General features: G+C 53.1%; 4 protein-coding genes across 4 annotated transcripts; 3 read left to right on the forward strand and 1 right to left on the reverse strand.

Annotated features, from left to right (window-relative positions):
* Positions 1 to 2,180: 2,180 nt before the first annotated feature.
* On the reverse strand, positions 2,181 to 3,458 carry VDBG_08980 (predicted protein; the record flags this gene model as incomplete). The annotated part of the gene is made up of 2 exons (XM_003000439.1): positions 2,181 to 2,264; positions 2,463 to 3,458. The coding sequence occupies 2 exons, from the start codon at positions 3,456 to 3,458 to the stop codon at positions 2,181 to 2,183; spliced, it is 1,080 nt and encodes a 359-aa protein (XP_003000485.1).
* Positions 3,459 to 6,367: 2,909 nt separating this feature from the next.
* VDBG_08981 (predicted protein) lies at positions 6,368 to 6,820 on the forward strand (the record flags this gene model as incomplete). The annotated part of the gene is made up of 1 exon (XM_003000440.1): positions 6,368 to 6,820. The coding sequence occupies one exon, from the start codon at positions 6,368 to 6,370 to the stop codon at positions 6,818 to 6,820; it is 453 nt and encodes a 150-aa protein (XP_003000486.1).
* Positions 6,821 to 8,084: 1,264 nt separating this feature from the next.
* On the forward strand, positions 8,085 to 9,277 carry VDBG_08982 (hypothetical protein; the record flags this gene model as incomplete). Its single annotated transcript, XM_003000441.1, has 2 exons — positions 8,085 to 8,143; positions 8,194 to 9,277. 2 exons carry the CDS (start codon positions 8,118 to 8,120, stop codon positions 8,897 to 8,899), a joined length of 732 nt encoding a protein of 243 aa, XP_003000487.1.
* A 1,310-nt stretch (positions 9,278 to 10,587) lies between these two features.
* Positions 10,588 to 11,492, forward strand: VDBG_08983 (predicted protein; the record flags this gene model as incomplete). The annotated part of the gene is made up of 2 exons (XM_003000442.1): positions 10,588 to 10,848; positions 10,899 to 11,492. 2 exons carry the CDS (start codon positions 10,588 to 10,590, stop codon positions 11,490 to 11,492), a joined length of 855 nt encoding a protein of 284 aa, XP_003000488.1.
* Between the last annotated feature and the right edge of the window lie 715 nt (positions 11,493 to 12,207).

Here is a 12,207-nt window from a genome sequence, read left to right on the forward strand (position 1 = left end):
AACTTTTCATGACCCGCTTCCCAGGGCAGCGCACGGATATTATCGAAGTCCATGAGTGCGTCATGAGTTGGAGACCATACATAGAGGGAAAAAAAGACACATGTGCAACATTACGTTGATCTGATCACGACTACGTGCTGGCCGCTGTGCCAGAAGTTCAAATCCATTGGTCTATCTAATTGCGAACTGATGCAGTGGTTCAAGCTTGCCAAGCTCTGATGGCGATGCCGACGAAAAAATGAAAGGCCACTGCAGAGAATGGCGAGTTCATTCTGTTTGTTTCTCTCCTTAACTAAAAGCTCTTGTATTCTTTGATTCCTTCAATCGGCGGCGGGCATAGAAGCTGTACTCAGGATCACCCATTCGCGCCGGCACCTTCAATCTGTATGGGCCTTCATCTATCTTTGTGTTGGTTCGAAGACACTCCTGTAACCAGTCGTAACTGACTATGTGGACACCTTTCCAATTTTTGCGGGAAATGTACCTCGTGAAGCCTTCTTCATCTGAAAGTTGGCTCTGCGAAGTCACCAGATGCGTGAGCAAAGGGTCTTCGAGATCATGGATATATTGGCCGTGAAGGTCTTCTATCTGACGTCTGATCCAACTGAAATCACTCCAAACCGATTTCAGTGGATAATTTCTGGTGAATGAGATAGAGCATGCGATCAAAGCGCGAGCGCGGCCCATGGTTGGATGTAGTTGAAGTTGGGATTTGGTACTGTACGCTTTCTCGAAGAACGACGAGCCACGACCGGTGAAAGAGCCAATGCAGCCGTCACTTTATACTTTGTGTGGGAATAAATCCCCAAATGGAATTGGTTTTTCAAGTCGCGAATGGCAACTGTGTTCTTTCTCCGTTCTGGTTTTGGGCGTGCCTGGTGAACCTGGCCAGAATAGCCCCTTGGCAGCGAGTAAGGGTCTACCGAGTGCAAAGCTGTGAGAGATTTGAAAATCCACGTTTGAACGAAGGCGATCTGATTTTCCCTATTTGAAAATGAACAATCATCTGATTCAACATCAGGACTGGTGGCACTGTTTCCGATTGCGGCGCCTCGGCGAAGGATGTGGTTCGTTCGCGAAAAGACTCCGCAGCGCAAAGTCAAGATTAAGTACTGAGAATAGACCTTTCCCGGCCCTCCTACCCTGTCACAGAAGTTTGCCTGACGGTCCTTATGCATGAGTGGCCTGACGCTTGAGTGACCCGATATTTAAGTGCTTATTATTGGTACAGAATGTTTTGTCAGCCGCGAACGTCCACTGCCGGTAGAGGCCAATGAATAGACAAGTTATTATGTTCCAAACCGAAAAAAGGAGACTGCATAGCTCCAGTAAAGAATGTCCCACTTCTCATAGACATGCAAAACCCTTGGTCAGTGATGATGTCTATCTTCAGCCTCGGCGTATGTACTGTAAACCTTTTCTCACTTGAAAATTTTCCATGGCGGCTTGCCCGCCTCGTTATATGTACCTATCAGCTTGAGTTTACAGATGTCGGCTTAAAGCCGCAAACCGATCTCTCACGTTAGAAATGCTGGCTAACCCTAGTCCCTACTAGTCCCGCAACAAACAAGAAGTGGTATTTTTAGTGATTCTAGCTGTGATGCATTGATATTCCCGGCTTTCAATTCGGTCCCTTGACACTGATCCTGGCTCTTGATTTCCCCGTGTTGATCGGTTGCACCGCCCTTGTAACGTTTTGTGTCTTTTTTCCTTTTCGATGGTTGATCTGACAATGGTTTGAGCTTGCTCAAGAAGTGGAAACCCGTTGTCTTGTTTGCCGTAAGAGCACCCAAGATCCGAACAGGAACAGCGGCTCCTAACAAACCCGCCCTCTCCCTGGACTTCACGGCGGTGTCGCGCTAGGTTTTTCTCTGGGCCAATAGATTTGGAACAATGAGAACGAGGAAAAGCCCCATCAATTCCACAAACGAGGTTATGAAGGTACAAGACAGATATTGATTGATCCGGCAGCAAGCGTTGAGAGCAGACGTCGAATGAGGCCGGCTAATGGATGTTTGATGGCGCGTCCAACGATAGTCCACCTTCTTGTATATCGGACTCGGGCGTTGTATGGGATCTCTCCAGGGAATGACCGGACCCAGTTGATTCTGGTTGTAATGACGAGTCCATTATGGGAGTCAAGGATGTCCTGTTGTACAATGAACGTACCGGTTGAGTATCTAGAAATAGGCCTGTCGATTTGGACAGAAGGGGCTGCGCACTCGGCCCGTTATATAGTCCTTCCGAGCGGCCCTCCAGCAGACCTGGAGGGATGAGGAGTAACGGCTGTATAGCTGATGGGGGACGCCGGTGCAAAGATGCACTCTCTGTTCAACTTGCTGCAATTCTTACACCTCTCTTCGCTCCCAGACTGACGTCCTCCACAACGAATCTACGTTCAAGTCAGAGAGGCTGTGTAGAAAAGGGACGAGGCGTCGAGCGTTCGTCTGGAACAGACTCACCTTCCTCTTGCGACAGTATTTGCAGGCAACCGACGTCCGCTTATCCCGGGCGATCGCTACAACGCTAGATAGAGTAAAGCATGGAGGATCGTCTGACACAGTTGACAGAACAGGGCTGGGGTTGAGCCTGAAGACCTCTTGAGTAGGCTGTGCTGAGAGGCCACTAGGGCCCGGAATCAGGTATGGAGAAGGGTGTTGGAATGCAGAGCCAGACGTAAGTGGAAGCTCCGAGCCATCATTGGCTTGGGCGTCCCCAATAGCATCTTCCTCTGGACTGACTCTAAGACCACGTTCGACATGATCACCATAATCCTGAGATAAGGGATCTCTCTGACGCGGTAACCGGTTGTGTCGTTCTGCATTCCGAGCCTCTGGTTCATCGTCGAGGATCACCGCTAAACTGTAGCTGCGACGGGGGCAGGCCACTAGAGGCCACAGAGAATGGGTTTGCAGTCCGCCGTCGTCGATTTGGCTTTTTTCACTATTGTCATCTGGGAAAGGCCTGGAGTAGTTCTCCTCTGGGCCAGGATGTACAGTAGCCGAAATGAAGCCTTCCGACACGTTGGTGCAACGGGGTTGAGGTTGCGAGCACAGAGATGGATCGGATAGTCGGTCCCGAGGAGGACCAATCTTTCCTTTTTTGCTCGACGGTTGGTCATAGGCGTTGTCTCGGGGGTCCGATACGCCATTTACACGTTGACGTTGGGCACGTGGAGAACGCGACCCGTCCGACTCATCTAGCTCGGGTCGCTTTCGCTTCGAGTGATGAATTGTTGAGTGTTCGCTGTAGTACAGTATCGGATGTTCGCTGGTACGCATGCTGGCGAAGGAAGTGCGTTTATCACCATCATGCTCCTCTTTCTGGTGCACCTGGTTCAAAGTACCGTAGCGGGGATCATTAGTGAAGTCTTCTGTATCGCCTGAAGAAGCTCGGGTATGGGAGAATTGGTTGTCATGGTCATGAAAACCGGAGGCCTTTTCTGATTCTGATGGCATCGTGAAAGGGCAGGTACAAATAGATCTAGTGGTGACCAAGTGGTGATGGGCGCGAGAGAGGGCTGACGAGGAAAGGAATGAGGAGAGGGTATGGGTAAGGAGTAGGATATGGGACTAGGGGTATGGACGAGGGGATGGACGAGGGGATGGACGAGTGGAGTATGAACAGAGGGTACAGTAACGAGAGGGCATGAACGAGAGGAGCATGGATAGAGTGACTGGTCAAGGGAGACAATGCCCTTTCTTGGGTACACTGGCTTTATACCCACCAGCCACTCACGTGCACTCTTGTCAGGCGTGGAACATGTGCCCAAATCAGACCTTAACCTCTGAAGTCGGTCTTACGAGCCCCCGTACCACAGACTTGCAACGGAATAGCTTACTCATCTGATGGGCCTTGCTTGATGCTTCTTGCCTACAAACTCCCGAGCCACTTGCCTGATGTTGTGACGATCGTTTCATATCAGCCATGCCTACTCTTCTCTGGCCGGATGACACGAACTCCCATAGTGATACGGTTCACAAGATCGTCTCGCTCAGCTTGACTTTGCATCAAGACCGGCTGGGAGGTTCCGAGACCGGCGAGACGGGTGTTTCTAGGTACCACAGTCCCGTTGGAATCGCATGCCTTTCAGACGAGAAGAGTGACAACGGGCCCGACCATTCATTGCGCATGTAAATGAATGTCGTCTTCATGTCGGCTCCTTCCTCTTCGATGTTTCAGCCCTTAGTTTTGTCATGTCGTTCTTGGTGCTGTTCAACCTGAAAAGCATACGCAAGTGTGATGATGAAGACTCATCGGCTACAGACAGCCCGGCTGGCTTCTGTGCGTGTTCGCTATATGCTTCGCAAGGTCTCCCCCTGTTGTGACTTGATTGACGCGATCCCCAAATCTATCGCAACCCCCACAGCTGTACTGCAGGCAACGAGGGTGGAAGACGCATCACGGATTGGTGATTCAAGCTCCTTTGTGCCATTTCATTATTGGTTCGATCGTGCCAGTTTACTTTACTCAAGTCAAGGCTGACGTAGAGTGGCCCGGACAGGGGCAGCCCGACAGGCTCTGCCGCCATCAGTTGACAGCGATGCAAGGGACGCACCATTCAACCCTCATGCTCATGATAAGGCAGATCAGGACGCAGACAGCGCCGCTCTGCCGGCTGCCAGAAGAAGGTTGCAGCCCCTTGTTCAAAGTTTGGTGAAGAGCGAAGACAGCCATGTCTGCTCACCCTACATAGGGCCTAGGCGCCGACCAGGCGCCCAAATCCTTGGCACGGCCAGGCGGCAACGCCAGCTAGATCTCGCTTCTCGCTTCCAGACTCCTGGCCGCAGCCATAGACATAAATCACCTGGCCCATCCACATTCGCCTTCGCATCAGCCAGCAATCGTCAATGCAGTCGTGATGGCTGTTGCACCTGGCAAACTGGGCCTTCGGTGCCCGAACCAAGGTCAATTTTACATTTGCGAAGCTAATTCCACGGAATTCATCGGCTGCTGCCTTTCCGACCCCTGCGCCAATGGATCCGGCCAGTGCCCACATGACAAGCTCGCCCCATCAACCTTCTCAGCCAATCAGTACGCTGCCGTTCCGGGCCAGGATTGTGAAGATGCAAGAGGCGTGTCTGTCTGGTGGACATGTCGCGATACCAGTCCGCCATTTTTAGGATGCTGCGCGAGCGATCCATGTGTCCACGGCTGCACGCGACGTGATCTACTCCCGGCCAAGTTGCATAGCAATAAAACGCACCGCCAACCATTTCTGTCCAGCGATGCACCGTTGAGCTTACCATCGTTTCTGCCTTCGATAACGTCTTCGGCGGGGCACTACACAACAACTTCGATTCGACCATCCAGTCCGTCTGAGGAGGCACCTTCGTCAGAGCCAAATGCCGGGCACGTGCCTGCCTCGCATTTATCAACCAAGGTCTTGATCGGGGCTTCTGTCGGTAGCGCTATGCTGGTAGCAATTTGCGCTCTAATTGCATGGCAGTGTGTAAGGCACGCCCTGCGGGCGAAACTTTTAGCTGCTGTGGAACTTCCTATCCACGTTGTAGGCAGCGGAGCACCGTCCTGGCCCAAGGACGCAGTGGAACTATCGGCAGAGCCTGCTACGGCAGTCTCCCGTTAGCTAAACGTCAGTCAAAGGACGCCCAGGCGCCAGCGAGATCTCAGCTACTGAAGTTGCTGGTGGTTTTTTCCTTGTTACGCTCGTGCCCAGCGTCGCTGGTACACGATGATGGAAACTGATGAAATCGTTCGTATATAAAGCTTTGTGCAGCAATAGTTAAAATCTATTTCGCACTTGAAAGCGTGTGCATACATACAAGCAGTCGTGCCTTCATGCCTTCCACCGCGTTGCGCAGCCGCCGGAGAACGTGCTCGTACTGACAGACTGGCGCAGCCTTAACCCGGTGCGGGGGAATCCTGCTCTCAGCACACCGAGATCATTCAAATCGAACATCTGATCCGCGACGAGGCACTGGAACTCACTTGCCAAAAGTCGAAATAGAATTGCCGCGCAGGTCCGGTAGGTCACCACAGTACAGTATGGTGTCGTCCTCCACAGAGGTTCAATGTAACATGGCCTTCTAGGAGGTGGATCATCATCACCAAACCTTCAGAGTGCTTAAGATGATTGCTCCCATACTTGCTCCCATACTTGCTCCCGTACTTGCTCCCATACTTGCTCCCGTACTTGCACACATATTTGCATTCATAGTTGCACCGGTCATTGCTCCGATCGCTGTAGCACCATCCCTAACCACCAGCGACAGAAGCCATGTCTAAATCGCAGCCCTGGCTGAGTTTGGCTTCGGGCGCTCCTGGGCTGGGAGGCCCTTACCTTATAGAAACACTGGCAGCATATGAAGAGCTGGATGCAATAGGACATGAAAAGCCGCGAATTCTGATGGCGATTGGACAAGCAACCAAGCGGAAGGTTCTTACTGAGTCTTTTCCCAGGCTCTCCGGTCAGGGACGATCTGGCGCAGTCACTCTCAGCACCCTTGGGCCGCCACTGACATTTCTGATCGACTGCGAGCTTCACGTCTCTCGAGACGCTCCGGGCATCCAGGGAGGGCCGAGCAAGGGAGACTATGCGAGGCATGAGATGAGATGCGCTGCAAATAGTCAGAAGGAGGTTGCCTACTCCCTCTATCACCAACTACTCGCGCCATTCAGTGCTGTCGTCCTTGTCTTCGTGGAGGATTTCAGGAACGCCTCCGAAGTCACAGACCTTCTCATCGACTGGCTTCGCTCAGCCATGGAAAAACGACCCCCATATAGTCCCAGAATTGTCCTGGTGACTGAGACAGGCGCAACCCTTGATCTGAAAGACTTTTTTGTCACGCTTGGTGGCTAGAACTCTGTCCTTACTCCGCCTCAGCGATTCCTTGCGAGCGTACACAGCTGCCGAGATTCGTGCCAGGATAAAATCATTTATTGACCTCGAAACTATGGAAGCACAGGCAGGGGCTACGTTTGCGAGATCGTTGTCGTCCCTTGCCTTGCGTGCCTGCCGTGACCGGCATCAGTCACATGTACATTTCTCCGCACTGCACTGGAAAACACTCTTCAGAAACGCCATGGTCCAATTCGCCGAGTCTCCGTCTCTCCCTCTCTCGCTGTGTCAACTCGCCAGGCGAGCCAATCCGTTGCCAGATGGCCTATCCGCACAGCTAACCCGCTTCTTGCGAGCGACGGCGCTGGAAGGCATGGAACACGCCGAGATACTGGCATCCGCGCTAGCTATGAATGCTTATCCTCCAGGAATGCATGGTACGTTTACTCTTCGTGACGCTCCGTGAAGCTTCGTGATGCTACGTCATGCACAGGCTGGTTCTGATGAGTCATTAGGCTTCCCACCTGCCATGGTCTATTCAGAACTGTATGAAGACGAAGTACGCCGTGCCGTGTCGGATTTCAAACCAGCGCGATGCGATCTTGCGCCGCAAATCCAGGAAGGATTTGTCAACCTTGCGAGCCACAACTTGAAAATATCGGGTGCCTTCGCTGCCGCGCATAAGGCTGTGTTAAGACGTGGACGGGCATCGTGGTTGTCTGTCAAGCCCCACGACATATGTTTAGTCTGCGCGGTACACTCTCCGACGAAGACACTGGACTGTAGACATCGGCTTTGTGATGCATGCACGGTGATCTGCGGCACGCTTGAGGGTCAAGGGACGACGACCGTCCCTCATTGCCCACTCTGTGGGCAACCCAACGCTGCTTCCTTCAAGAGGCGCCCTCCGACAGCAGGCACACGCGTCCTCGATCTGGGCGGTGCAGAGGCTGCAAAGACCATGGAGTTTCTCAGATCAATTCATCGCTCGATCAGTTTGGCAGGCACCTCCTTGTCTGACAGTTTCGATGTGGTTTTGGCCTCAAACGTCGGTACGTTCTCCTGTGTGCGTTCTTCCGCTCGCGATCTCATTGTTGTAGGGATCTTCTTCGCGCTCGCCCTCTTTCTTGAGAAGTGGACACTTGAGGACTGCAAACACCACCTGCGTCGACTTGTCCGCCCGAAACAGTCATGGATTAGATCGTGGAACGGGACCATCAACTTCGGAAAAGCATTGAAGTGGGAACTGCGAGACGTTCGGTCGGTAAACCAGCCTGCTCTCGTCATACACACCAAGAGAAAGCTGCTGTCAAATGCGATGGCGCAGTCTGAGGCCGACAGCACGTGAGTCCTGCGATTGATACCAGGCTGGCCAAGCACTGACCATACGCTAGATCTCTGGTCGAACTCCAGCGTCAGTATGCGCGGAGATGTGATTGCTTGGTCCAATACAACGGTGGCCCTATCAGCCGAGTGCTTGTGAAGCAAATGACCAATCAGCTGATCTCGAGCCTATTCTATGTAGAGTTGGCAGCCACTCCCACCTTCTATCGATCGCCGCACGCCTGTGAGCTGGCCCTGCGTTGCCGTCTCGCCCCCGGCGCCGCGCTCTTTGGCCTCCTACTGAGGTTGTGTCGGGGCGAGGCGCACTTCCTCTATCGCGGCGATGAGCTGGAGTACAAGAGGATCAGAGTTTGCGAGGAGAAGGACTTGAAGGCATACCAGAACTGGGCTTCTTATGAACGTTCACTCCAAGTGCAGGCTGTATCTCCAGCATGCAAAATTGACATCCAAATCGACGGTGACGGCATTGACAAAGGCCAGCACAACACCAGTCACTACATCAGTAACTGCCCGTACCGGCTCGAAGACCTGATACGTGATCAAGGTCTGCATCGCTGCTTTGGCTCGCCTGATCACCGTCCCGTCTCAGGAAGACCAGCGATGTCGACACAGGCCCGGCTTGGCCCCCACTCCGCCGCACCAGTGGATATGGAGGAGAGCAGCATACTGCAACAGCTCAACGCGCTTCAATGCACCTTTGGGCAAGTGATGCAGTCGCAGCAGCGATTCCAGGATGGATTGACGACAGAGAGTTGACCAGGAAGGAGTGAGCAAAAGTGGCACTACTCGCTACGTCTTCGTGGGAAATGCTTGGTATGTAGTCCGACTGCAAGTGGCAAGAGCTCGGGCAATGGGAGGAGACTTGTCGTGAACAAGGGTGTGGACAAGAGAGGGGGCTTGGGTTGTAGCTTCCTGTTACAGAGCCCTTGCATGGACCTGAGGCGCTCTGAACAGGGCAGAGACGAGCCACCACTGTACGTTGAGGGCCATGGCCATTCTTGAGAATGGTGTAGCGCAGAGGGAGTGATCGACTACGTCGCTAGTTTCTGTCTGCTAGCCTATGTTTAGGTGTTTTTGCTGGCTTACCAGCTTCTGCAGCCTTCAGGACAGTAGATTATCTCAGACGATGGACATGCATGCACAACGTGGGACTGGGCAGTGTTTCCCTAAATTAGTCGGACAGCACACCAGGAACGAATGTACGAATGTACGAGTATAGAGAGAATTCCTCCAGAGAATTGACGAAACTGGCTAGACCAATTGCTCGCGGCCGATGCGTAAAAGTTGGTCGGGTCAGTTGCCACGCTGGAGTCAGCAGCCCGGGCACATGATGGTGGGTCGGGTCACCTGCTTGGTCATTGGAGCGGCGCGGCTGGCCTCCTACATCGCTGATTCTGGAGAGTCGCAATCCGTCCAGAACCGTATAATATCGGTTTCGAATGGTGACACTGCAATGCGAAAGACACCTTATCGAATTCCACATTCGACCGATGTTGTGGCAATCCAACGACCGCGCCATCCTTGGCACGGCCCGGCGCCAACGCCAGCCAGATGGCGCCGCTCGTTTTCCAAGCCATCAGCCTCCTGAACGGACCCACACACACCCAGACGCCGAAGCTGGGATCTGACCAAGCTGCACAGCGTACTTATTTCACCTTACGCCCCGTACCGGGTGTAAGAATTGCGCTTACAACACCCACAGGAAAGCTCCAAAACCGTGGAAAGTTGACTGCCGGCCGATCAAAAGGTTGTACATCGCTTCAGGGATTCAGGAATCCGCTGGCCCTGCACAACAGCAGGGTGGGTCTCCGAGCAACGACTCAACTGGTATACATAGTACTTGTCAACACCTTACGCCCTGTACCGTCTCTAAGTTGAGGCTGCTGAAAAGCTTATGTTTGGGGGGGTGATCTGCTATCGTAGTTGGTCCAAGTACCTGATTTTTGACAGGCGCAAGTACTACGGCGACTGGGGCTGCAAGTTCATCCAGACGAGGCGGGGTTCGAAGTCGGTGCGCGTCGCCCGTGTCGGCCTCGGGTTGCAACGTCAAGCTGTCTCGACATCCAAATCGACCTTTTGAATTCCGGCACACACTCCCAAGAGTCCTGATTTAATGCCCTTGTCAAGACAAGCGGACGCATACAACACGCACTGCGTCCTTCCCCGGAGTCCCCTTGAAGCCGTATGTCCTTGCCCTCTGCCCCTGATCATTCGCCATCTTGCGTGTGCTCGAAGGAAACAGCATTATGAGTATGTACATTTGAGCCTAAACCTAATGAGCGCTGGATTCTTTATAATTTCGAGTCCGAAAAGCCGTCAGCCGTCAGACTTTCCCATGGTCCACGGTCCACGTGCACTTGCCTGCTAGTAAAAGAAGTCAGCACCCCCCATTACGCTATACAGGGTTCGTCCACCCTATTACGCATGTCCTCAGCGCGAATATCATGGCAGTACGACAAGACACCATCGCCATAACGCTCATGGCCGTTACACTTGCTATTCGGAGTGCCAACCATGCGGCCTTCGCCGTACCCTCCTTGAGGAAGCCGTATGAGCCCCTGGCCTCGATGAAGAGCAAATGGTTCAACATCAGAATCTTTGCGATCGAGATGCTCCATCTTGTAGCTTCCGTCGTTTTGTTTCTCTTGAACATCGACAAGCCGGTTGTCTTGCTTCTCGGCACAGGCTGGAACTTTGCAGGAGAAGTGAGTCGGCCCCTTCTCGCGGACATCAGTAGCTGACTGACATCCTGAAGAGGCTGTTGTGGCATCGTCTCGTCAATTCAGAGAGCTGGCTCTGGTGTTTGGCGTTCATCAGCCCGGTATACTCTGGTCTCGTGGTCACCACCGGTGTGCATGTCCGACCACATCAAGCTGCCCAGTACTCGACACTCGCTCTCCTGACACTCGCCGCAACCTCAGCCGTGCTTTGCGCTTTCGACTCTTTCCTTGACTCTCTTAAATCCGATCAATTGGGCCAAGGGACTGGCGCTGAACTTTTTCATCGATGGTACATCTTTCGCCAAGTCGTGACTTTGAACTGGAAGCCACGTCAAATGAGAAGGCAAACCGTTCTCTTGGCCTGTTACATGGTCCTCATGCTCCTATTCTCTTGTTCTATCTGGCTTGCTCTTCTGGTCCCCAACGAGGACTTCCACTTGGTGGGCATTTACTCCTCTTGGTTCCTGGGTCACGCATTTGCTGACATAGCAGGCCGTGTTCTTGGTGTCTACCGTCATTTGCAGTGTATCGCCGTTGCACGCTCTGGGACGAAGACTCTCCAACACTTCTGGAAAGGCTTCTGGGCAGACGGGAAGGACTTGTGGATGGTCTTTAAAGCTGGGGAGTAAGGTCGGACGGCATTATCGATCAGGCGACTCGAACGTGAAGTTTTCCTCCTCAAGCACCGTCCATCATCTCGATTCCGCTCATGCATAATGCAATTCCATGAACTGAGTTGCTGAGGTTACCCTCCTTCTCCGTGAGGTTTATCTCGCAAAACGACGTATCACACCCCCTTCCCGCTGATGCCCTGGCTCAGCGCTCCACCACCCATGAAAATGACCAGTCTGCTCGTGCCGCCCGACGCGTAGCCCGGGATATTCCTGTACGCTGGTCTGTGCTGTCGCGGTGAATCCGCCACCAAATTGGCATGGTGTCCCGGCGACAGAGCAGGCACACAGCCCAGTCTCAGGTCATACAAGTGACAGCCCTGGGCCCTCGGTCGACCCGGTGCGCACCCACGTCTGGGCAGCAGCGTATAAAAGACACAAAGGCCAGTGGACCCTAGAGCATTAGTTGTAGTCTTTTAAGCTAGCCTGTCTCTCAGTCACCAGGGCTGATGACCTTGCCTCCATCGCACCGCATTTCGCCAACCTTTTACCATGTCTTGTTCGAAGTGCCAACGCAGCTTTCCGGAGACCGCAAGAGGTCAGAAGCAATTGGAAACGCACTGCCGATACCACAAAGGGGAAACGGTCTATGTCTGCATGAGTGATGCGTTTGCACCTGGTACCCAGGCCGGATGCGGCAAGTCGTATGTAAAGAAGTCTAGCTTGAGAGCCC

The sequence above is a fragment of the Verticillium alfalfae genome, genomic scaffold (assembly GCF_000150825.1).
Source record: "Verticillium alfalfae VaMs.102 supercont1.14 genomic scaffold, whole genome shotgun sequence".
NCBI classification, from domain to species: domain Eukaryota; kingdom Fungi; phylum Ascomycota; class Sordariomycetes; order Glomerellales; family Plectosphaerellaceae; genus Verticillium; species Verticillium alfalfae.